The sequence below is a fragment of the Equus asinus genome, chromosome 2 (assembly GCF_041296235.1).
Source record: "Equus asinus isolate D_3611 breed Donkey chromosome 2, EquAss-T2T_v2, whole genome shotgun sequence".
NCBI lineage: Eukaryota > Metazoa > Chordata > Mammalia > Perissodactyla > Equidae > Equus > Equus asinus.
Window position 1 is genome coordinate 162,958,960 of NC_091791.1, and position 26,061 is coordinate 162,985,020.

Consider the following 26,061-nt stretch of genomic DNA (forward strand, 5'->3'; position numbering starts at 1 on the left):
GGATATGAGGGGTTTTTTGTAGAGTTCCAATCATGATATGATCTGCTTGTATTACCATCACCATCATCATTTCACAAGTGTGAAGAATTAAATAACCAGGTAGTTCTCGTTTATAATGTGAACAGAGCAACATAAATAATTAATACCACTACCATTCCTAACAATCACAATTTCTTTTTCATTTTCTTAGTTCTCATAATTTCAGCCACAACTCAGTTGGTTGGATCAATGGATGGAGGGAATCACTCAATTGTTTCTGAGTTTGTGTTTCTGGGACTCACTCAGTCGTGGGAGATCCAGCTTCTCCTCCTGGTGATTTCCTCTGTGCTCTATGTGGCAAGCATGACTGGAAACATCTTAATTGTGTTTTTTGTGACCACTGATCCTCATTTACATTCCCCCATGTACTTCCTACTGGCCAATCTCTCCTTTGTTGACTTGGGAGCGTGCTCCACAACTTCCCCCAAGATGATTTATGACCTTTTCAGAAAGCATAAAGTCATCTCCTTTGGAGGCTGCATTGTTCAGATCTTCTTCATCCATGTCATTGGTGGTGTGGAGATGGTGCTGCTCATAGCCATGGCCTTTGACAGATATGTTGCCATATGTAAGCCTCTCCACTACCTGACCATTATGAGCCCACAAATGTGCATTTTGTTTCTGGCTGCTGCCTGGGCCCTTGGAACTATTCATTCACTTTTTCAACTAGCATTTATTGTTAATTTACCCTTCTGTGGTCCTAATGTATTGGACAGCTTTTACTGTGACCTTCCTCGGCTCCTCAGACTGGCCTGTATGGATACCTACAGATTGTAGTTCATGGTCACTGTCAACAGTGGGTTCCTTTGTGTTGGCTCTCTCATCATACTGTTCATCTCCTACATCTTTATCCTGTTTACTGTTTGGAAACATTCCTCAGGTGGTTCGTTCAAGGTCCTCTCCACTTTGTCAGCTCACATCACTGTGGTATTTTTTTTCTTTGGTCCAACCATGTTTATCTATACATGGCCACATCCCAGTTCCCAAATGGACAAGTTTCTTGCTCTTTCTGATGCTGTTCTCAGTCCTTTTCTGAATCCAGTCATCTACACTTTCAGGAATAAAGATATGAAGGCAGCAATGAAGAGATCTTTCAGACTACTAGTGAATTTTAGAAAGATTTCATAAATAATGTTATAAGGTCTTTTCCCTGACCATTATGTAGCCTGTATTTGGAATTTTAGAATCAGCTTCTTTAGTGCATCAGCAATTGGACTGGGTGTTACCACACTCTTAAGAATGCTCCTCTTCCTTAAGCAGAATGAAGATTTGGACAAAATCTTAATTCAGAATTTATGTTGATTTATGAGGTTGCATATATATGTGCTAATTATAGTTATTTCTTTCTAGCTGGTTTCTTCATTTTCTTTTCCTCTTAAGGTTAACAGTTTATTATTGTCTTTCAATTTATCCATGTATTTTCTCATAATCTGCCTCTTGAGGTAACCAAGATGCTCACTATTAACTTTGCCATTGGTAATCTCCACTTCTGGAAATAATTGCTCTTTTTCGTATTCCTTTTATGAGTTGGAAAACATTCGTATCTCACCCAAGTTATTCAGCCTTATTTTAAGCCATCAACTGTCTTTTTATGATTTGGAGAACATAGTAAGCAGGGAAATTTTCTGTTTAGATTCTTCTTCCAATAGGTAAAAACAATCTGATTTTCCAGTAGAGGAGTAGTAATCTCTCCCTCTCGATTGTGTTCTGCCTTCCTGCCCTTTCTCTCACCATTCTTTCTCTTATATAATTGCCTCATGATCACTCAATATTTTTTCTTTTGGTAATACAACCCTTCTTCGAAGAATTTTGAAAATCTTAAACTAATGACATCCACTGATTTCCTCTTGTGCACATACATACATATGCTCATGAACCAGTAATTTATCCTTCCACTCATCTGTCCCTTAAAATTAGTTTTTCCTTACTATTTATAAAAATATTATGCTTAATCCTTATCTGGAATTGTTTCTAGGCATACATGGAAGCACTCCATAATTAGTGGCCTGGAATAGTTGTAACTAGAGAGAGATATGAATCAAATATTTGCAACACAACTTGTACAAGTTTGTGGAAGGCTTTGTAAAAATCTAGTGTAAGATTTCCAGTGCTGGCTAAATGCCATAAACCCAGCACAGCCTATTTTTCCCATTAATTACACCTAAACAATCTTGAAAATTTAGAGGAAAGCTACCTGAGGCAAGAAAAACAAAGTAAGGAAAAGTTGGCATATTGCAGAGGGGAAGCAAAACTTGAAGAAGCAACCCATAAGCGAGTGAGTTTCTTTGTTTGTTTTTCTCTCATGGCTTTTACTTGTGAACAAACTCCAGATGCAGAGCTATTGTTGCCATGATACAGGCTAAAAAAACTCTAAGAGAAAACCAAGCCTTCTGGCCAGGGAACCAGGAAGAGTGATTTCTGCAAGGTGGAAAGTGTGGGGGAAATACTTTTAATGCCCACTTTCTCTCTTTGCTCTATCCTGCAGCAGTCCTTGTTGCAGAGCTTTGGCAGTGGAGCAGGAAGCTAAAACTCTGAGAAACAACCAATCCTTTTGGACAAAGTATCTGAGACAAGACGCCTGTGGTATGAAGGATGTGAAGGAAATTTCCATAATTTTTTTCTGCCTCTTTTTTCTTGCCTCATTACCCCAAGGACAAAACCTAGTTACAGAGCTTCAGCTCAGCAATATTCAGGCAGCTAAAACTCCAAGAGAAATTCCATATTTCAGGGCAGATGATGATAAAAAGAAGTCTTACAAGTCAAATAGTGTGTGAAGATTCTTGGAGATGAGAGAGCTGGAGAAAGAGAGACTCTAAATCAGTGTATGCTTCAAAACATATCCATGGCTGGTTCCTGAGTTGTGCATGCTTGGGACAGACGCAAAACAGCATAACAAGATCCTTGAGTACTTATCTATGTTATAAACTTCTACCAAAATCCCAGGCTAATCAACGAGTGTGACATGAGCAGGGCAGGCTTAAAGCAGCATAGTAAAGGCTTTGAAAGCAGAACTGACATTGGAACTACTACCAGCAAAAAGTTCAACAGAACTTACAGTCTGAACATAATTTATTGCCTACTAAAAGAAGCAATCAGCAACAAAAAATTCTCCAGGGGATTTTAATATTACACAGAGTCTCATAACATAATAGTCAAAACATCTGAGATAAAATCTAAAATTGCCTGACCTACAAGAATCAGGAATATATGATCAATTCCCAAGGGAAAAGATAATCAACAGATACCAACCCCAAGATTATCCCTAATTGCTGGAATTGGCAGACAAGCACTTTAAAGCAACTATTCTTACAATGATTTATGAGGAAAGGTAAAGATGCCTTAAATGAATAGAAATATAAAAGTTCTGAGCAGAAATATGGAAACTGTAAACAAGAATGATATAGAAATTTTAGAATTTTAAAGTACAATATTTGAAATGAAAATTTACTGGATGGGATCAATAGCAGATAGAGATGACAAGAGAAAGAGACATCAAACTTGAAGATAAATCAATAGAAATGATCCACTCTGAAGAACATAGGTTAAACATATTCACTCTGAAGAACAGAAATTTAAAAGATTTAAAAGGAAGTGAACAGATTCTTACAGAGCTGGGAACAATATGAAAAGGTCTAACATTCCATTCTTGGAGTCCTTGAAGGAGAAGAGACAGAGATTAGTGTAGAGAAACAAATGTTTGAAGAAATAATGCTTGAAAACTTTCCAAATATATTGAAAGACATAAATTTACTGACTCAAAAAGCTCAGCAAAACCAAGTAGGATATACTCAAAGAAAACCATGCCAAGAATCATAATAAAACTCCACAAAACTATAGACAAAGAAAAATCCTAAAATCAACCTGAAAAAAAAGACACATTAGGTAGAAGGAATTGATAGTAAAATTAGCAGATTACTCAGAAACAAATATAAAAGGCCAGGAAAGAGTGGAACTTCAGGAAGAAGAAGAATGGGAAATCTTCTGGTAAATATGACGAGATTATTTTTCTCCTCTTAAGTACTCTAAAATATGTAAGAATGTTAAGGGTAAAAATTATAACATTGATCATGAGATTTTCAGATTTGGGATATTCAGATCACAGAATTTGTAGATGTAATTCATGTGAGGGCCATAATATAAAGCAAGAAGTGTCTTGAGAACTATATCATAGGTCTTTTACATTTTGCTTGAACTAGTAAAATATTAAATCTAAGTAGACTACGAAAGGTTAATTATGCGTATTGTAATCTCTAGAGAAGCACTAAATAGCTACAACACCACCACCAACAACAAAGAGGTATAGCCAAAAGTCAATATAAAAATTTAAGTCTAAGCATAAAAAATATTTAAATAATCCAAAAAGTGACAGGAAAGGATAAAGAAAAGAAAAGAAAAAAAAAAAAAAACAGAAGGGGCAAACAGAAAATAAATGATACAAATGTAGACCTAAATGACCATGCTAATAATTTCACTAAATGCAGAGGCCTAAATACTAATTAAAGACAAGTGTTATCAGATTAGGAAAAAATATATATCTACAAGAAATCTGCTTTACATATAAAGACATGCATACGTTAAAAGTAAAAGGATGGGGGCCAGCCCTGGTAGTCTAGTAGTTAAGTTCTGCATGTTCAGTTCCAGGGCACAGCTTGGTTCAGTTCCAGGGCACAGACCTACACCACTCAGCTATCGGTGGCCATGCTGTGATGGCAGCTCACATAAAATAAAAAATAGAGGAAGACTGGCAACAGAAGTTAGCTCGTGGTGAATCTTCCTCAGGCAAAAAAAAAAAAAGCAAGAGAGAATTAAAAAAAGTAAAATGATGGAAAATATACCATACAAATAATAATCAAAAGAAAACGGGAGTGGTTATAATAATAACTAAGAAAGTAGACTTCAGAATAAATATAGTTACTAGGAAGTAAGGTGGACATTGCATAATTATAAAATGGTCAATTCAAGAAGACATGAAAATCATAAATGTGCATGCTTCTAATTATAGATGTGCAAAATACATGTGATAAAAACTGATAGAATTGAAAAGATTAGTAGACAAATCCACACTTGTACTTGGAGACTTCGACAAATCTCAGTAATTGATAGAAAAGGTATACATAAAAATCAGGAACCAAAGACCTATATAATATTACCAATCAATTTGATCCAGTAATCATTTATAGAACAATCTACCCAACAACAGGAGAATATACACTTTTTTTCAAGTGCACACAGAGTATTCATGAAGACAGATCATATTCTGGACCAAAAGGCAAAACCTTACCAAAGTTAAGAGAAATGAAATCATGCAAAATAATTCTCTGACAATAATGTAATAAACTTTATTTATTTATCTTTTTTTTGCTGAAGAAGAATGGCCCTGAGCTAACATGTGCTGCCAATCTGCCTCTTTTTGCTTGGAAAAGATTGTCAGTGAGATAGTGCCCCAAATCCCATGTTATATAAAACAGCTCCCCACAACCAAGACTTAGACTACTCATTAAGTCAATGGTGCTGATGATGGGATACCCTTCCTTATACCAGTTGGTTCTCTTCCTACTGTTTTGCAAAGCATATAATACTTTGTTATTCAAAACCATGTGATTGCTATATATTCCCTTCTTTTTGTACAATAGATTTCAATTGATTTCAAGACTTACAGTGTGTTTTTTTGAAAATCTTGTGATTTTGATAGCTCAAATTTTTTTGCTTATATCTCTTTGCTTTTAAAATATTACAGAAACTACTTACATATTTTTTTGTACTCCCTAATAATTTCTACACCCATGTATTTTGCCATCTATTGAAAGAAACGTAAATGAAATAGGTAACAGTGTACTAAATTCTATTATGAAGAGATAGGATACGTTATAGGAACATGATAATGGTGTCTATGAAAAACATCAGTTTTATTTATAACTTTCAATATTTACACATTTTATTTAGTATTCTTGCCTTATTTTATAGATGAGATGATTCATTAAAATGTAAAATAGAGGTAGTTATAGGAAGAATGTGGTCCATCTTAGCAATATGGACAAGGAAAGGTGAGACAATGTGAATATGCAATTACATGATTTATTATCTATACTTACCTGACAAAAGTCAGAAGAGAATTCATCAGTTTTCTGTGGCCAAGAGTTGAGAAATATGAACATTTCGATTCATATATTATTACTAAATAAAAAATCTCAATTTACTTTGTGTTCCTAATTTTATAGTATTGACTTTCCCGGAACAATAAATGACCCACATTTACAATATGTTTTATCCTTATAATGGGAGTTGCAGAGGTGATTTGGTGTCTGAAGCAAATTTGTTTGTTGCTTGACTAGTCATTATTTTGGTGGTAACCATTAAACTCTGGTGCTCTTATTATTATTTTGATCACAAATACTTTAGTGCTCAAAACTAGTGTGTTAGTGTCAGTTAATTTAGATTCATTTTCTCAAGATGGATACTTGGATCATTGATATGCATCTTTCTTTTTCTAAAAATATGTGCAAATATAATGAAGTCCCTGCAAGCATGTCTGTAGCTGCATTCTATAAGTTCTTATATACGCATAGTATTTTTATTATTATTCAGTTCAAAATGTTTTCTAAAAAAATTTACGTTGTGATTCTTTTTGAAACATGGATCACTACCAAGTGAATTATATGAATTGATGGTGAGTGAAATGAAATTCATATGCTTAGAAACCTGATGGACTGGAAGACCTTGGTTTGTAGTCTACCAGAAAGAATGACATATTCTAGTAAGGACCCAATCAAGATAGTGTTGTTAAATTTCTTCCAGAGAGAGGTATGAAAGGATGTTACATACAGGCTACAAATCACTTATGAATAAATGGTGGCTCCTAAAAGTAGACATGTATATCAATGAGCATAGCTGAGATAATTTCATCTTGAAATATCGCAAGAAGCCATCATGTGTTCCCATGCATGTTTATAGACAGGTCTAAGTGATGCTTCCGTAATCATCCTGTTTGTGGAAACAACTTATAGTTTGCACTTCTCATTTTTTATATTTGAGGAAATTAAAAACTGTAACTACAATTATTTATACATCTTTATAAGATCAGTTAGTTTGTCATGTGCACCTTAATTTATTGGCATAGAAATAAAGGTTGCTATGTCATTATTAACTTATTAGCTATTGGTATAGATGGGGTTCAGACCCAAGAAATCATTTCTTCTATTCACAAAAATAACCTAGAAATTAAAATATTGTAAAGCATGTGCCAAAACAATTTTATTCAGCAAATCACATACATCATCCAGAGGTATAAAAAAATGCAACATTACACAGGCAATTTCATTTAAAAAGATAATATAATGCTGACATAACTGATCTTCCCCAGGATCACTCCACTACAATAAAACCAAACTTCAAGCCTTCTCCTTCTGTATATATTTTACTATGTATTATGACATATGTGTAAATAGACATATACACTTTTGGAGGGTGTCATGTGAGGCCTTCTTTAGAAAGCAGAAATTGCCGGGTCCAGCCCCAGCAGAGTCCAGGGTCTCCCAAAGGGATGGACGGAGTCGGCGAGAGAGAGATGCAGTGAGACAAGGAGTGAGGTTTCCAAGTCCATTTAATATGAGTATCCGCTTTTCTTATAAAGGGTCCAGGTTACATAGGGTTCAATCAGGTGATATTATCTCAGCAGCTAATCTTTAGCACTTAGACATTATCTAGACATTGCACGTCCGGCAAGCAATAAATTTTCTGTGGGGTAAGTAACAAGTAGTTTCAAGGGTGTAGGGTATGGTATACAAAGGAAAGTATAAGATGTCTTGTAAACAACCGAATATATATGTCAAATATAGTTGGCATAACTATTAATAAAGTGAACTTTAAAGGTTGGACTTGTTTGCTTGTCTTTCAAAGGTCAGGAACGTGTTTGGCAGTAAGGTTTGTATTGCCCCCCTTTTTTCCACCAATTCCACCATGGGCCTTCTGTGGCCTTATGTGTCTCTGTAATACAGCCTACACAGATGTTTTATTGTATATGGATTCCATGTTCCAGGATCTCCCCACCGTGCATTCATATTATTCTAATATGTTGTATCTTCAGGTGCAATTCGTCTGTTTCCTTTCCACTTATTGGGGACCCAATCTTCATCATAGTCCCAATTAACTCTGACCAAAGTTTCAAGATGTTTTCACATCAAGTCTTCTGGACTTAAAGTAGGTCTATGTCTCTTCTTATGAAGGCCCCTATATGTACCTGGCTGCCATCTGTGTCTTCCTACAGTTAAGGGGAGCATATACCATTTTCCTCCTATAAAAATTTCCTGATTTGGCCCGGTTCCTCTTACGGGATGGCCACCAATGTTCCTCTGACCTACTTTATGAGGGGAGGAAGGAGGAAGCTGACCAGCAGAACTTCTCATCACTCCCCAGCAATTCCAGAAAAGGAAAAATAGATGCAAGAGCATAGTGCATATAGATATTGTGCGCTTTCCCTAATTTCCCTTGAGAAGCGCCTTGCACATTCTCACTCCACTGCCAGACCTTGTCACACTGCAGTGGTAGCTAAGCCTGGAGACTGGCTCCCAGCAAGAAATTAGTAAGGTATATAGCCTTGAAGCACATGGCCTATCTGAAACCTGCAGTGAATGAACAGGCAATTGTGTTGTGGTTTTTTTTTAACTTATTTTTTTATTTTTTTGATTTGTAGAAGCCCAAAGAGAAAGTCTTTCCTTTATTTTTCCTTAATTTTGCATTATACAATATTTGAAGTGTACAAAGCAACATAAATATGTTATGAAGAAAATGCACAAATGACCAATGGTACAATGGTAAATAGAACATGATCAATACCATTTTAATGTCTGGGCTCTTTCTGGGTCCATCCATCTCCAGCTGGAACATTGGCTCTGCTTCCCTCAACATGTGCCTTCCGTTACTGAGTCCAAAGCAGGCACACTAGTTGTTCTGTGTCCCAGACACTGGGACAGGAAAAGAGAATCTGGAGCTGATATCATTAAAGAGATGGCTTGGAATTTCACAAATCACTTCCTCTCGCGTTCTGTTGCCAGAACTTATTCATTTAGCCACATTTATCTACAAAGACTAGGAAATCTACTCTGTGGCTGTGTGGCCATATGTCCAACTAAAACTTGGGGATGTTCTCTTAATAAAAGGAAGAACAGGCATGTAGACATTGGGGAGGGGTTAGCAACCAGTTACAGACATATTCACACGTTCAGCTTTACAGGACAATGCCAAATTGTTTTTCAGAATGGTTAAATCAATTTATACTCACCAGCAGGGCATAAATTTCCATTAATACACATTTGCAACAATAATTGTTATTGTCATATGCCGTATTTTTGTAATCATTTTAACAGGTCTAAAATGGTATTTCATTATAATCTTAAGTTTTGTTTCCCTGATTACTAATGAGGTGGAGTGTCTGGTGTCTATCAGTATTTTCTCTTCCTTGTAATAAATACCCATTCAAAGATTTCACCATTTTCCCTTATGTTGGCTTATCTTTGTAAATTCAATTTGTAGGAGGTTTTTAGAGATTTGTACAGAATCATTGTGTTGTTTTTACTGATAGTTTCTCGTGGCTTTCTTCTCATCACTCTAAATTTCTTTTGCTTTGAAGGAACACATCCTTCTCCTTTTGCATCCTCACGTTTCTTGTTCTTATTTCTTTAATGTAAACTAAAATTATAATCACAAAAACCATTTATTAACATGAGAAAAGAAAGAATGTTTCAAGGCACTGAAAACACTTCTCCCTGTGTATTTAAGAAAAAAAATTTAAGGGAAACTCTACCTTTAAATCAACAGTTAAAACTTAAAGACTTGATCAATAGAGATTACATTATGATTATAAGGGCAATATGATTGTGGTTCAATTCATTTTCTTTTTGTTTTCTAAGTGGATGAAGATGACTCAAATATCTTTAGTATCCTTTCTAGCAAAGTTAGAGTCAGAGTTGATAAGTCATGTATTTTTAGAAATGAGAATAATAATTCACTCAAAATGATTTTGTAAGTAATACATAAACTAGATAAATTGCTCAACATAGTTTTGGGAACATAGGTAGTGTTTAGTAAATGGTGGCAATTATTTTTATAATTATTGTTATTGTTATCATCTGATCATCGTTGAACATATACAAAGGAATATTTATGCAAATTATTATTCTCTACAAGTGGCAAAATACAAGAATTGGAGTTTTGAACAAATTTTCATGATGGATTAAACACAAACCGTATATCTGAGAATATTTATAGTTTACAGATATAAACATGTCATATTTCCAGTTCAGTTTACAGATCAAAATCTGCCCAAATTGGGGTGCAACCAATGGATTTTCTGATTACATGAGAAATCTAAAATTTATCCCTTGAATCTATATGCTGATTTTTCAGCCTCTTTATGGCATTCTTAATCTCTTTATTTCTCAGGGTATAAATGGCTGGATTCAGGAGAGGCGTGATTACTGTGTAAAACACAGCAAGAAACTTGTCCACCCAAGTGATGCTAAGTGGCCACAAATAGATGAAGATGCAGGGTCCAAAGAAGAGCACCACCACTGTGATGTGGGAAGTACAGGTGGAGAGAGCCTTAGAAGCCCCATCCTTAGAGTGAAGGCAGACAGTTACCAGGATATAAGTGTAGGAGATCAGCAAGATAATGAAGCAACTTGTTGCCAAGAGCCCACTGTCGGCATTTATCAATATCCCCAGAGTATGAGTATCCATGCAGGCTAGTTTTATCACTAAAGGGATATCACAGAAAAAGCTGTCCACTATTCTGGGTCCACAGAAGGGCAGCTCTAAAATCATAGCCAGTTGACTCATGGCATGCACAAAGCCAATGATCCAAGATATCAAAACCAGCAGGATGCACTTTTGTCTGTTCATGATGCTGGAGTAATGGAGTGGCTTGCAAATGGCTACATAACGATCATAGGCCATTGTCACAAGCAGCACCATCTCACCTCCTCCAAAGAAATGCACACAGAGGATCTGGCTCATGCAGCCCTGGAAAGAGATAGTCTTATTATCCTTTAGGAAGTCTGTGGTCAGTTTAGGGGTGGTTACTGAAGAAAGGCAGAAGTCGACAAATGAGAGATTGGCTAAGAGGAAGTACATTGGGGAATGGAGATGAGGGTCTCTGATGATTAAGGACACGACAAGGAGATTGCCCACAATAGTCATCAGGTAGAGTATAGAAAATGGCAGTAAGAGGAAGGTCTGGAACTCCCTTGAATGACAAAGTCCACGAAAAATAAACTCAGACACCACAGACTGGTTTGCTTCCTCCATTTAGCACAGTATATTCTAATGCAGTGCAAAGAAAGAGGTGAACAAAGAACGTCTAGAATAGAAAGAACTTAATGTTCAGGTGCCAGAGAGTAGGTAACTACTATTCATGTGCAAAACTGAAATCTTAGCATTGCACTAAGCCCAAAATAGAAAAGAAAAGTTTCTTGAATTTACAGGGGGGCACAGCCTTATGGCTAAGAAAGGGAGCTAAGTGTTGAGGGGCAGGTCAAAAGCTTTACTCCTCAGAAGTATAGTTCTTATGGGTATCAAAAATTAATATACTGATTAAAAATATCAGTAGTAATGTATTCAATAAACAATTTCTCCAAGGCTTGTATCTACCTCTTCTGCAGGGAAAAAGCATAGCTCTAAAATATATTTGGCTGTATCCAGGGTAATAGTCTAATGCTACATTTCTGATACAAAATATGCTTCTCAGAATCAAATCTGTTGCTGAGTGGATACGTAGGAGTAGATTGAGTTGAACCAAAGCCCTCTACAAACTCTGGGAAAAACTGTTCATCAAATGACTTAAGATGTTTACCTTCCAAAAGAGACCCCGGAACTGACTACACATGTAGTACTACATATTTATCTACATTTTGAATCTCCTCATGAGAGCATACGTCCACAAAATCACACCTTCCTTCACCTGAGTAATGGGACATATTAATGTACATTTCCTGGTCCTTGGTCCTCACTGGTAACAGAGATTTATTTTTTGAGATTAATTAGCTTAAATGACAGACATATGAAAGCTACTTTTACTCCTGACTGTCCTTAATGGGATAAACACAAATTCAAAGTTCATTTATACTTAGATTATTTACTTACATTATTTGAATTGACCTCTAGAGAAATATACATATTTTCTATTTTCTATAATCCAGAAAGCCAAAGCCTTTTTTCCTTCCTTTCTCTCCTTGTTTTCTTCCATTTTTTCTTCTTTAGTCTCTCTTCATCTCTCTGTCTCTCTATTTTCCTATTACTTTTTTCAGGCTGGAAACAGAGGGATTATAAAGCTGAATAACCAGCATTTATTATGTACCAAGTCTGTGTTAAACACTTTGAAAACATTTAGTTATTTTGTTAGATATTACTTCCATCGGGCTTAAAACATTTTGTATTTCCTTCAGTAATGCATAAAATTGCCTGTTTTTCCACACTCTTGTCAACACATGTTTTCTCAATATGATGATGAGAAAGGGCAGCTGAATGTAGTTTTAATATTTTATTGTGAGTGTATTTTCTACCATATTTTAAGGACTATTTGCCTTTCTTTTTCTTTAAATTCTCTGCTCCCCCTTTTTTTTGTACATTTTTTCTTCTGGGGTTTGCTCTCTTTCCTTCTCAGTATCCTTCTCAGAAAAAGTAAGATTTTGTTATTTTTTAAATGAAAAGCAACCTATGGATTATGTCCTTATAACATGTGTCTCACCAGAAATCTAATTATTTTGCTTTTGTATTATTTTAGTGAGAACACAACATAGACCTAAGAAACTATGTACACACACATAGACATTGTCTATTTTAGTAATCATGTTTATTGTTATTTTCAGATGAGAAAGCTTGATTTTCCCAGGTCATAAGCTAGAAAGTAATAGAACTGGAATATAAAATGAGGTCTGTCTAAATGCACAGTCTCCAATTATATAACTTCCCTCATACAAATGGCTTCTGGTAAGAATCTTAATTTTGACAACACCAAGGGAATAAATAAGATTTCTGAAATAAGACATTTTGTCCTACGAATAGGTAACCCAGACGCAAACAAACGTAAATGGTCAATAACAATAGGAAAAATATGTGAGGGTTTACATTAAAATCAGTTCAGTTTCATTGTATGTCTTCCAATTGGATGGTACTTTGCCCTGTTAATTTTTGACTGAGGTTTTTTGTCCTTTTACTGCTTTGATCAAGTGGGGGAATAAGCACAATCTAAAAGGAATTATAAAATATCAGGACAAGTTGAAGGGTCTATGAGAACAAATATTCCCCAGCCTCGGCATCTGGAAACATCTAAGACTGCAGAAAAGCTGTGCTTTTTGTAAGTGTGTAAAACTACTGTTAGGATCCAGAAATCTTGGAGATTAATTTGGAGAGAAAACCTATAATTTTTCCTGTGAACACACTAGCTAGATAACACATTCAGAACTCTCAAATCCATAGGTAGATGTGGAAAAAATGCTACAGAGGAGGGGAAAAATTTAGTCTTAAAATAGGGGAGAGGCCTTAAAAGTGAAAGCTCAAAAATCATGTGTAGGGATATACTTACCCTACACGGATCACCTCTGAAGCCAGATCTTTTTTTGGTGACTGAGAAGGCTTATTCTAGTTTCTACCTTAAGTCTGAAATGAAGTCCAACCAATTTTCTGCCATGACCAGTGTTGGTGGAAGTGCATCCTCCTCAGTGTGGAGTATATACACTGTGAAGAGCAGCCTCTGCACTCAGAAACTTTCCATCTCTGTGTGTTTGGAAAGACTTTCCCTATCATACTGCTTGGGGATCTTTGGCTTCCAATTTTCCCTTAGGAGAAGTTGAGCATTGAGGACATGATGCAATATTCCACTCTTTTCAAAGCTGGATTCAATTTCATCCAGTGAAATACAACAATAAATATAAGAAAGGGAAGTTCAAAATATTTAAATTTTGTTGGGAGGATATAGCTTTCTTCCTTTTGCTCTGTATCTACAATGTCTTAAAGTTAACTAAGAAGTCAGTTCTGGTCCCAGCAGAAGTTGGATGAGTAACGTAGATGCGCAGGTGACAGCCAGCTCAGCGTTGGCATGTTGCAACTGTGCTCATAACTTAAGGGTCTAGCTGAACTTCTGCTTCCTGGGATTTCAGAGCAACATTAGCTCTCAACATTTTCAGTGCTTTATTGAACAGAGTTGATTGTACTCAAACTATTATAGGCATTTCTCTAAGTGAGATGATTATCGAAGGATACTTTTCAATTTACTACTTTATTAAAGGAATTATATATGGAGACAGCCTAACTTAATAAGATTCATGAAACTCATTAGATGTATTTGGAGCAAATATTTAAGGCCCCCTTCACCTGTCTGCTCCCAATCTCATCCACTCTTGGAGGTAACAATTATCAATGTTATAGTGCATCTTTCCATTACTGTTAATAATGATAAGTGTACCTATCAACAAATGTCATTAGGGCATTTTTTTCTTTCTACTTTTTTCTTTGCAGTTTTGATTTTAAATAAATTAGACGTGAAAGGCCATTCTTATTAAATCTCCATTTCTTTCTTTACCCTTGTTCCTTATTGTCCCTGCCTTTCTCTTCCATCTGTACTGTCTCATTTTCTCCATCTCAGAGTTTTATTTCTTTCACTTCTAGATCTCAAAACATTTAACTGAATTTTTTTTCTCTATAAGCCTTTTTGTGCCCACAGGTCAAGAGGGCACAACCATCTCAGTCAGAATGTAAATTTTTAATTCTCGTTCACCTTCTTGGGTGCTACTGTACACTTTTCAGGCATTATCTCTTATAATCATGTTAACACAGACCCATTTACAGAGGGCAAAATGATATACATACATTTACAGAGGAGTATGTGATTTCTAAGAAGCTTGAAAGAAACAATGAAAACCTTTATAATACAATAAAGTATTTCTTTCACTTAATATTTTTGTAATTTATTATTTATTTATTCATTCTTATTGATAGAAGTTACGTATAGTAAATTAAAGCTTTTAAGTATTCAGCTCTGTAGTTACACGTGTACATTTGGGTAACCATCGCAGCAAGATACACTACAGCCCCATTTCACATCAAATTCTCCTGTGGTACTTTACAGTCAACTGCACAGCACACCACTCTTTTAGGAAACCACTGACCTCTTTTCTGTCCCTGTACCTTTTCTTTGTCCAAGAAACCGTAAAAATGGAGTCATATAGTATGTTACCTTTTGCGTCTGGCTTTTTTCACTCTGCTCTTGGGATTCATCCATTTTATTGCATACGGTAATTTTTTCTTTTTATTGGTAAATAGTATTCCATTGAATGGATGCACCACAGCTTATCTACTCCCCAATTTAGACATTACAGTTGTTTCGTTTTTTTTTTTTTTGAGGAAGATTAGCCCTGAGCTAACTGCTGCCACTCCTCCTCTTTTTTCTGAGGAAGACTGGCCCTGAACTAACATCCGTGCCCATCTTCCTCTACTTTATATTTGGGACACCTACCACAGCATGGCGCGCCAAGTGGTGCCATGTGCACACCCAGGGTCCGAACCAGCAAACCCAAGGCCACCAAAGCGGAACATGTACACTTAACTGCTGCACCACTGGGCTGGCCCCTAGACATTAAGGTTGTTTCTTATTTTTAGTGATTAAAAGTAAAGCTATGTGAACATTCCTGTAAAGGTTAATGTGTCAACTTTTTCATCTCACTTCAGTAAATATCGAAGAGTGGGATTTTTGGGTCATAAGACATTGTGCATGTAATAATGGAAGTCTTCTTAAGAATTACTTTCAAAAAGGTGAATGAATGGTTAATATTCATATGAAAAAATATCCTATGAACATATTTATCATTAGCGAGTGTACAAGTTGATTAAAAGTTTTCCCTAATTTAGTCTGTACTCACCTTCATAGTATGTAAAACTTTTCTTCCTTCAACAGTGTTGGCGGTTGGCAATTTTGGAAAATGAGACCTGAATTAGAAAACATCAGATGTTGGAGGGACGTAATTTCCTTTGGTGAAGTCAAAAGAACTTACTGAACATTTACATAGGGCATAGACTATTCCCTCCTGGACACTTGAGATGAAAGTGATCCTGCATGCTATGGATGATACCAAAGCCCATGCCTGCTACTCGCCTTACGACATTCCTTGAAAAGTGTCACTAATATTTTAAGTTTATTTGCAAATGACAGAGTAGTAATAATACTATAGAATTAATTCATGTTAATAGCCAGATAGAGAATACTATTCTAATTAATTTTTAAAAGCACAGGATATTTAAGTTTAGAGGAATAAATCTTTAGGTTCCAAGAGTTTATATTTTTATATTCAAATATTCAAGATAGAATTCTCCTTAGAGAGGGAGTAAAAATATGTAAACATCAAAAAGAAAAATCACAGAAGGGGAACTTGAATATATTTCACATGCCAGGAGCTTCCACTCACATTGTGTGATCATGAAATTTGTCTTATGTTGAGAGGTCGTATCTCAGTGTATGTTGCAGAAGTCACAGCTGGGAAGCAGCATGGCTATGGTGCACAACTAAGGTCCTCTGACTCCTTCTAAGATGCCCTTCTAATTCCACTGTGTTTTAAAAGCTTAATTCTATTTCCATGGAAAATAACTGATTTTCATGGCATTCTGGAGGACCCATGGTTCATTCAATTTCTTCTTGACATAAACTGATGGCAAAAAATAACATGAGCAACCAATCTCCTGTTTGCAAATTTCTTTTGTTAATGATATATATCTCTGACAAGGGCTGTTTCTTACTATTGGAGAATTGTGAATCATAAAGTGAGAGCACTCCTTCCCAAATCTCAGTATCAAAGCTGCTCTAAGACTGTATAGAAATCCTCTCTTTCGGGGCAGAAAATTTTTTGCTCCAGGAAGCCCAGAAGTTCCAGGATTAACTGAGAAGAAATCCTAGATATCTTTATAAACTTTACAAAACTTCCAGAAAATCAAGTTGGTTATACGGAAAGTTGATATTGAAATAGCAATATTTTTGGTTTAAATGTGAAGGAGGAAGAGAAGTAATGAACTTAAGAATTTATTAGAGTATAAGATATTTCACATTTTAGAAACATCATTATCTGTGATTAGATTCTTCTTCATGGATAAAACTGATTCCAAATTCTAACTGGGGCCTGAAATGCACTTAGAATGCAATCAAACAATATACATTCTCTTTGGACAAGTGCTTATGGGATAATGTTATCCTCAGTGTGGAATATATTTACCGTGGAGAGCATCTTCTTGGGTGGGAAATTTTAGAGCTCTGTGTTGTGGGTAGAGCAAGACTCATACACAATTTATCGATGCTGTGTTCCTTGAGACCTCTTAGTGTCTGAATTTTCCTAAATTGAGAGCATCATCTGAGAGTATGCCTATTCTCAAAATCAAAGCCAAGGAAACAAAGTAAATTCAATCATAATGATTCTAGAGATGGAAGTAAAGCAGAATCTTAGAATCTCCTTTGGTTCATTTGATTTTTTTGTAGGAGTGGGAAAACTCTTACATGCATGAAGTGAAAAGCAGAACCACCACAGTGATGTGAGCTGACAAAGTGACAAATGCCTTAGAAAAGTCTCCTGAAGGACGTTTTCCGACAGTGATGAAAATGAAGATGTAGGAAAGGTTTAGCAGGAAGAAGGTGCCCATGCTCGTAAAGCCACTGTTGGTAGCAAAAACATTCAAACTTGGCTCCACCTGCCATGCAAGATTTATGATCTTAGGAAAGTCACAATAAAAACTCTCTACTTTAGGGGCTTGCCCCGTGGCCGAGTGGTTAAGTTCGCACGCTCCGCTGCAAGCGGTCCAGTGTTTCGTTGGTTCGAATCCTGGGCGTGGACATGGCACTGCCCGTCAAATCACGTTGAGGCAGCGTCCCACATGCCACCACTACAACGACCCACAACAAAGACTATACAACTATGTACTGGGGGGCTTTGGGGAGAAAAAGGAAAAAAAATAACTCTATACTTTATTAAGACCACAAAAAGGTAAATTTATAACAAATTGAGACACAGCATGGATCACTCCAATTACCCAGCCAGTGATTACAAATGAAACACTTATTTTAGGATTCATGATGTTCAAATAATGCAGAGGCTTACAGATTGCCGTGTACATGTCAAATGCCATGATTATGAGTAAAACTATCTCCACTCCTCCAATGATGTTTATGAAGCATATCTGTGCCATACAACCTTAGAAAGCAATGAACTTGTATTCATTTAGAAGGTCTGTGATCATCTTGGGGACTGTGATAGAGGAAAGGGCCACATCAGTGGAGGACAGGTTGGCAAGCAGGAAGTACATAGGAGAATGTAAGTGAGAATCAAAAAGTACCAAAAACAAAATGAAGACATTTCCCAGGATGATCCCTAAATAGATCAAGGAGAATATCAACATGAGAAAAACTTTAGTTTCCCAAGAACTAGAGAGTCCCAGTAACACAAACTCAGAAACCACAGACTCATTTAGTCCATCCATTGATTTGGGCAGAAGAGCGGAATTTTAAATCATTTAGGGTTAGAAAATGATGAAAAATTAGAAACAGTGGTATGAAAGTAGACTTCCTATTTATTTTGCTAGTTTGTTCTTTGGGTTACATATATTAGAGTTAGAAATAATTTGATTGGATAAGAAAAAAGTAAAGAATATGGAAACATTATGATCATTAGGAGAATGATTACATAAAAAGAGAAAACAGTAATGGATAGTTTAGATGGAGGTAGATGGGATTACTTTTCTTCTTGTTCCATCTTCAGAACTTTTTGCTTTGTTTTGCCTCACCTCCCAAGGATTATAGATATTTTTCCTGACCACTTACTTAGGTGTTCTCCCATCTGAATAATCTCAGCCATTTCCGTCACTTTCACACTAATGTTCTGACATTATCTTGCAAATTCTCCTTAGCTGAATTTCTTATTTCACTGGTGAATTAGAGATCTTCAGGCCAAAAGCGTTTAATGCATTTCACCCTGCTTCACCTTGTATGTGTGTCTTGTTTTTGTCTGTACAATTTACCAAGGAAGTCAGGTGCTCAGATTGTGATATTTTTGTAATATTTGAATCTTGACACATTATCATGATGCACACATAGACTTCTAGATTCAATAAAAATTTTTGATACAAAGACTGTTAATAAGTAAAAAATATTAGACAATTAAAATATTAATCTAATCTAGCCTGATCTAATAAATACACAATATTAATAAATGAAATTTATTGATGCATCCTCCATGCAAAGCTTTGTATTAAGAACATTATCTCATTTATGCCTCACAGAATTGCATATATATATATATATATTGTTTTATTAGTCTCATTTTACTGATGAAGAAACTGAGTCCTAGAGGGATCATGTGTCAGAGCCAGGGCTTTATCGAGAGCTGTAGGCCACCATAATCCATGCTCCTAATCATTGCACCATGCTCTTCAAGGCCAGGACCTTCAAGTACATTCTGGATCTTCTTCAAGTATCTATCAGTTAAACTTTCTTCAATATTTTGCTGCCTTTTACGTATTAACATAGTTAACTTCTTTTTAAAAACATCAAATGTCTGAATCTTGTGTTCTCTTTTAATTTTCCTTTCTCTCCCTAACTCTTCATTTGAAATCCTCACCTTTTGTTCACCAATAAGCCTAACAATTCAGTTTCCAAGATACTTTGTTTATAGAAAGAATCCCTAGATTCTGAATATTTCATGCAATAATTCATTTTCAATCATCATTTTCGTGGGTCTCCCTGCAGCACACGATACTCATTATCATAACTCCCTCTGCTCTTAGCTTCATTGCTTTTATAAAGCTAATCTCCTTCCTACTTCTTGCCAACAAAAAATCCATTAGTTCCAGTAGTGGGATGAAAGCTCTAAATCTTAGAAGAGAGTGTGTGTTATCCCAAGCTGAGAGCATGATATATGATTTTTCTAAACGACGTACTATAATCGCATTTTCCTTGGCCATGAATTAACCTAAGATGGCATATGTGACCTATAGCTGTTCAACGAGATATAAACCAATGTCATGTCTGGAGGGCTTTCTTTCCCAAATGAAAATACTAGGCTTCATGTAGAGAAGGTTCGTTTCATGGTCCATTTTTTCCTGGGTTTAATGCTAAAGATATGCCTAAAGGTGCAACAACCAGGAAGTTCTAAAGCCCATATAATACAAACAAGGCAGTCGAGTTACTGAACCAAAGACAGCAACAGTTTCCCTTTAGATTTATTCTTGTAATGTGAGAAAAATAAACTCTAACTTGTTTGATCCTCTATAAACCAGATCTGTTAATTCGTCGAATGCAGTCAGACAATTCTATGACAGCCCTTCCCTAATTATTCTACTTGTCCGATTTCTCTATACCTTTCTCTAACACGGTGATCATTTTTCCTCTGCTCACCCTTAATTTCTGGTGTGATTCAGAGTTCTGTGCGAAGTATTTGTTTTTTATTCAATATTAATTTACTCATTTTAGACAGTACCTACATGCTGAATTCTGAATCTGTAGCTTTATATTTGGACTCCAGAGTAATATATCCAAGCACGTACATGGCGTACACAAATGGAAGTGCTACCTCCACCCTCAAGTTCACATGTCAAAACTGAATTAATAATATTTAATCTACTCCAATGCCTTAATAAATATCATTACTATTCTCCCGGGTGGCCAATATAGACACCTGTGTGACTTCCTTCTCTGTCCTTTAATTTCTGTCTCTAGTTGTATAATTTTTACTCAAATATTTCTCAATTCAGTTCCTTCCTCATTTTCATTGTCATTTTGTCTTTTGTTTTTAGTCTATGTATTTCCCATCTTGACAATTGAAAAGGCTACTGAGTATTTCTCTGCATCATTCTTCCCCAAGTCCAGTCTGTTCTATGGTCTCTTTTCATATCTGTCTATCTAGAGATCAAATATGATCACATGGCTTTCCTACATAAGACTTTGATGAGTCTATGGAGAAAATTCTTGTTCCCACAGCATTGCGCATAAAGCCTGAGAATAGATGAACAATATTTGATTTTAGAGGGTATTTCCATAAAAATTTTAGGGAATATGTATACTAAAAAGTCATTGAATAAATTTCAAAATTAATTTCTGATGAACTCAGTAAAATAGGAAGAAATAAGAAATACTTTAATATGATAATTCAATAGAATTTTTAAACTAAAAGTCAAAATCTGATTATAGATGAAACATCAAATTCAAGAACATAAAGAAGGAAGCCTGTTTCAATCATGTACTATAGGCAAGAAGATTAAATCAAGTAACACTATTGAAAGGAAGGTGTCAAAACTACAATCATTCACAAATCATAAATTTCCATCTCAAAAACATAAGACAATTAAATTGAAAATGTTAAATCTAGTAATATTCTTTTAATATTTAATATTAGTATTTAATATTAATTTAATATTACTATATTTTAGTAAATATGGTAAAGTTAGTAATAACGTGTTAAAATATGATAAAACATTTATATTTATAAATGAAACAAATGTTCAATGTATGAATTCTATTGAAAAAACAAACTTTTCTGAAATGTTTGAAACCCTGCTTGAAATCAGAGATAAAATCATGCTAATTGAAAAAGAGAAAACTCAAAGTTATCAAAATATCAATTCTCACTGAACTAATTTGAGCAATAAATGCAGTGCTTCTTAAAATTCCAGTGGAAATTTTTTGGAACATTACAAAGTGATCCAGAAGTCTATTTCAAAGCCCAGGGAAATTTTGAAAAGGAAACAAAATGGGAATTGGGGTAGAAAAGAGAATGCTTTCTATAGAAGATATTTCTTTCTATGAAAGAATAAATTATAAACCTGTGCTAATTAAACAGTGATCAATTTGAGTAAAGTCAAACAGATAAATGTGACAAAAACTCAGTTAACAGAGATTAAAAGTAGGGAATTTAGTATGTGATAAAGAAGGCATTGCAATATGTAGGATAATGAAGGATTATTCAACAAATTCAGAGAATTCAACAGTTGTTAAACATGTAGCTCAACATTAGAAACATAAAATTGCATCTTACCATACACCTGGCAGCAAAGTAAGTTCCAGATGATTAGAGGGGTAAAATGTAAAATTATGAAGTTGTAATAAAATATGTATGAATTAATTCTTAAAACTTGAGGTTGAAGGGACCTTTCTACGATTGCTCCAAATTCAGAGAGTAGATTCCATCTTTGTATTTTTTTTCCTCAACAGAAGGAATAGACTTGTTGCTGTGGGATTGAGGAAGCAGAGCTTCTTGTTCCCAGCTGATGGGAATGTGAAGTGGCACAGTCGTTCCAGAGGGCAGTGGAGTAAGAGAACTAAAAAATATTTTAAGTGTGACTCAGTAATCCTATGTCTTGGTATTAATTGAAAGGAAATAAACAGACAAATAGACAAAATGTGTAATGTTATTTTACTTCATTTAACATTTCTTATAATAAGAACTATTTAAGAACAAGGGATTGATTAAGTAAGTGGATATATTCATTCAACACAGGGTGACAAAGGGAGGAGGGATGAGATAAGAAAGAATGGTTGGTAGTGGTGTGGGGCCTGGAGGAAAGTTTGGTGGTGGCCGTGCAAATGAGGAACCCATGGCATTCAATTCTGGTATGGAAGAAGCTTCCATAATTTGGTTTGGCTGTTTAAAGTTAAAATCGTTAAGAAAGTTATGTAAGAAACAAATAAATTAATATATTAGATTGAAATTTATAATATTGAAGCTTAACCATCTTTGAAACTAGAGAAAGAAGAATTTCACATGGTTCAAGGTAATAAGTACATAGAAGTCCAGAGATTAACAATTTACTGATAAGCATTAAAGATAAGCATCTTTCTATTTTTTCCTGGAAATGTTAAGTTTTAAAATGGGTTTCCTGTACATTTTTTCTCGTAACCATCTCTTTTGATTCAAATGTCCATTATTCCTGTATTTCCAAGGCACTGATATTTGTTTCTATGTATGAGGACTAATACATTTCCCAATTGGAATTACCAAGCATAATTGAATTCTCTATTGTGGACATATAGGTGATTTCTCATATTTGTTTTTATAAACATTGTTGTAATAGGTAGTTTAATTTGTAGTTCATCTATTGTTGTTAAACTAAGCAAATCTTCTTGACATGGAATTCTCAGTCATAAGTTAAAGAAAATTTTAGACTTTTGTTATCTATTTTGAATATACTTTCTAGAGAGTCGTATCAGCTTTCACTATGATTATCAGTGTATGAGTGTCTATTTCCTCACAACTTCATCTATGATAATTTGTTTTTTAAAAACTTTGAAATTTGTTTGTACAAAGTAGCACCCCAAAGCAAACTTATTTACATTTATTCGATTACTATTTTAATTTTCATGTGATTATTGACTGTTAGAATTTCTTCTTATGTTGATAATGTTTATATGTTTTGCTCATTTTAAAATAACTATACCATAACTTTATCTATTTGGAGAAACTGATTTCATATTAAAAATGCAGGGGCCGGCCAGGTGGCGCAGCGGTTAAGTTCGCATGTTCCGCTTCTCGGCGGCGCAGGGTTCGTGAGTTCGGATCCCAGGTGTGGACATGGCACTGCTTGGCACTCCATGTTGTGGTAGGCGTCCCATATATAAAGTAGAGGAACTTGGGCATGGATGTTAGCTCAGGGCCGGGCTTCCTCAGCAAAAAGAGGAAGACTGGCAGTAGTTAGCTCAGTGCTAATCTTCCTAAAAACAAAAAATAAATGAATAAAAATAAAATTGCTAATCATCTATGTGATAGTTTACAACTATTTTCCACAGTGTCTTTTTACTTTTCTTTTTCCAGTGTTTATATTTCCATATAAAGATATCTGTATACACTACTTTATAATTTTTATGTATCTATGTATAATATGACACATTTTTGATTTTAATATTTTGGACACTGTCAATTATTTCTTCCCTAATTTGTTAACATTTAAAGACGTATTTGAAACTTTTTTGAGTTTATATTGAGAGGAGAACATCTGCACATTTCCAAGTTGTATGTCCTGTGCAAACACTATTGGTTGAATAGTTCACCCTGTCCACACTGATGTGATTAGGCTTTTCAGTGGTCTCCCAAGAGGTCAACCTAAGAATTCTCGAGCCCTTTCATTCCATTCTTTACATTGAGGCTTTTGTGACTGTTTGAAAGCAGGAATATGATCAAGTTACTACATAAAATCACCAATAACTTTATATTGCTCTTAGGATATAAAGCAAAGTTCTTATCATGGACACAAGACTCTGTCCTGTCTGGACTATTACTCCAGCCTGATCTCCATCAATCATCCTCTTGCCCCACTGGCCTTCCTGTCTCAGGGTCTTTAACACATAGTGTTTTCAAAGTCTGGACTACTCCACTTGCTCTTCAGTAGTAACTCCAGATTTAGCAGAGTCTTAAGAAGCACCACTGTGAGGAGTCACACTGTTCTCTTAGTACTCTATTCTTTTCCTTCCAATTAATTATCAGTGTTGCATCTGTATTTAAAAGTGTTTAATATCTATATCCACTATTAGCCTATAACCTCCCTAAGTCAGGGTAAGTGTTTTACATCAGAACTTGACAGAGTTCCAGGCTTATGGGACATGCTCATTAGGAATATTAGTTATGCTCCTTAGTGTATTAGCTGAATGTGTAAGTTTTTCAAAATACTTTATGACTGACAGTGAAGACTTTTTCTTCTTGAAGTCAAATTTATTAAAAGCTTAAATGTTTCTTTAAATAAGAATTTTTGATAAATTCCTTAGTAGTTACTTTGTTTTTGGTCTTAGGTGTCACCAAAGAAAGCCAATGTATGAAGCAAATTACTCTGAAGTGCCACAACCTGTGTTCATGGGACTATCTCCAGACCAGTGTAGCATTTCCTCGCCTTCTCTACAGTGTTTTAAGTAACAATTGTTCTGGGAAAACTCCTCGTTGTGTTTGCGGTGACCTTTGACCCTCATTTACATTCCCCCATATACTTCCTTTTAGCCAATCTCTCATTTATTGACATGTGTCTTTGTACATTTATGGTTCCTAACATGACTTCTGACCTGAACTCTGGGCACAACACCACATCTTTCCAGGGATATGTCATCCAGATATTTGTCCTTTATGTCCTGAATTAATCTGAGATGGTGCTGCTCATTGCCATGGCCCTGGACCACTATGTGGCCATATGTAAACTCCTCCACTACCTGATTGTCATGAGCCCACAGATGTGAATTTTACTTCTGTCTGGTGCCTGGGCTATTGGCCTCGTTCACTCAGTGACGCAGTTAGCTTTTGCTGTCCATTTGTCTTTTTGTGGTCCTAGTGAGGTAGATTGTTTTTACTATGACCTTCCTTGGTTTATCAAACTTGCTTGGACAGACACCTACAGAATGAGATTCATGGGTTACTGACAACAGTGGGCTCATTTCCACAGGCACCATCTTATGATTATCTTCTGTATCTTCATCCTGGTCACCATATGGAAACATTCTTCAGGTGGTTTGTCTAAGGCCCTTTCTAGTCTGTCAGCTTACATCACTGTGGTGGTTTCATGTTTGGACCATGCATCTTTACTTATGTGTGGCCATTTCCAACAGTGTCAGTGGATAAGTTCCTTGCCATTTTGGACTTTATGATTACCATCATTCTGAATCCTGCCATTTACACATTTAGGAACAAAGACATGCAGATGGCAATGAGGAGATGGGGTAATCAACTCTTGAATCTGAGAAAGATCTTCTAAATAATTCATGAGAGCACAAATAGTGTGTTCTGTAAGCATGATTGTATGGACAGATATTAAAAGGTTATACTATCTTGAGACAATTTATTGTCTTTAATTCAGAAGCTCAAAAATCTTGGGTAGTTTATTCCATGTTAATGGCCACTGATGTCATTATGTATTTAATTATTTATCTAAGCCTATGTAAAATATTTTAAGATTTTAAAATACTGAGAATTCACTTTTGTATGGCTTTTTTTGACCTGTCTATAGGATCTTGAAAAGTTTTATGATTCCAGC

General features: G+C 35.4%; 1 protein-coding gene and 2 pseudogenes across 1 annotated transcript; 2 read left to right on the forward strand and 1 right to left on the reverse strand.

Moving 5' to 3' along the window:
• The first annotated feature begins 228 nt into the window (after window positions 1–228).
• LOC106833428 (olfactory receptor 4F3/4F16/4F29-like) lies at window positions 229–1,167 on the forward strand (annotated as a pseudogene).
• A 9,234-nt stretch (window positions 1,168–10,401) lies between these two features.
• LOC106833350 (olfactory receptor 4K3-like) lies at window positions 10,402–11,340 on the reverse strand. The gene has a single exon (XM_014844542.3). It carries the CDS (start codon window positions 11,338–11,340, stop codon window positions 10,402–10,404), a length of 939 nt encoding a protein of 312 aa, XP_014700028.1.
• Window positions 11,341–24,854: 13,514 nt separating this feature from the next.
• LOC123276346 (olfactory receptor 4F6-like) lies at window positions 24,855–25,782 on the forward strand (annotated as a pseudogene).
• The last annotated feature ends 279 nt before the right edge of the window (window positions 25,783–26,061 follow it).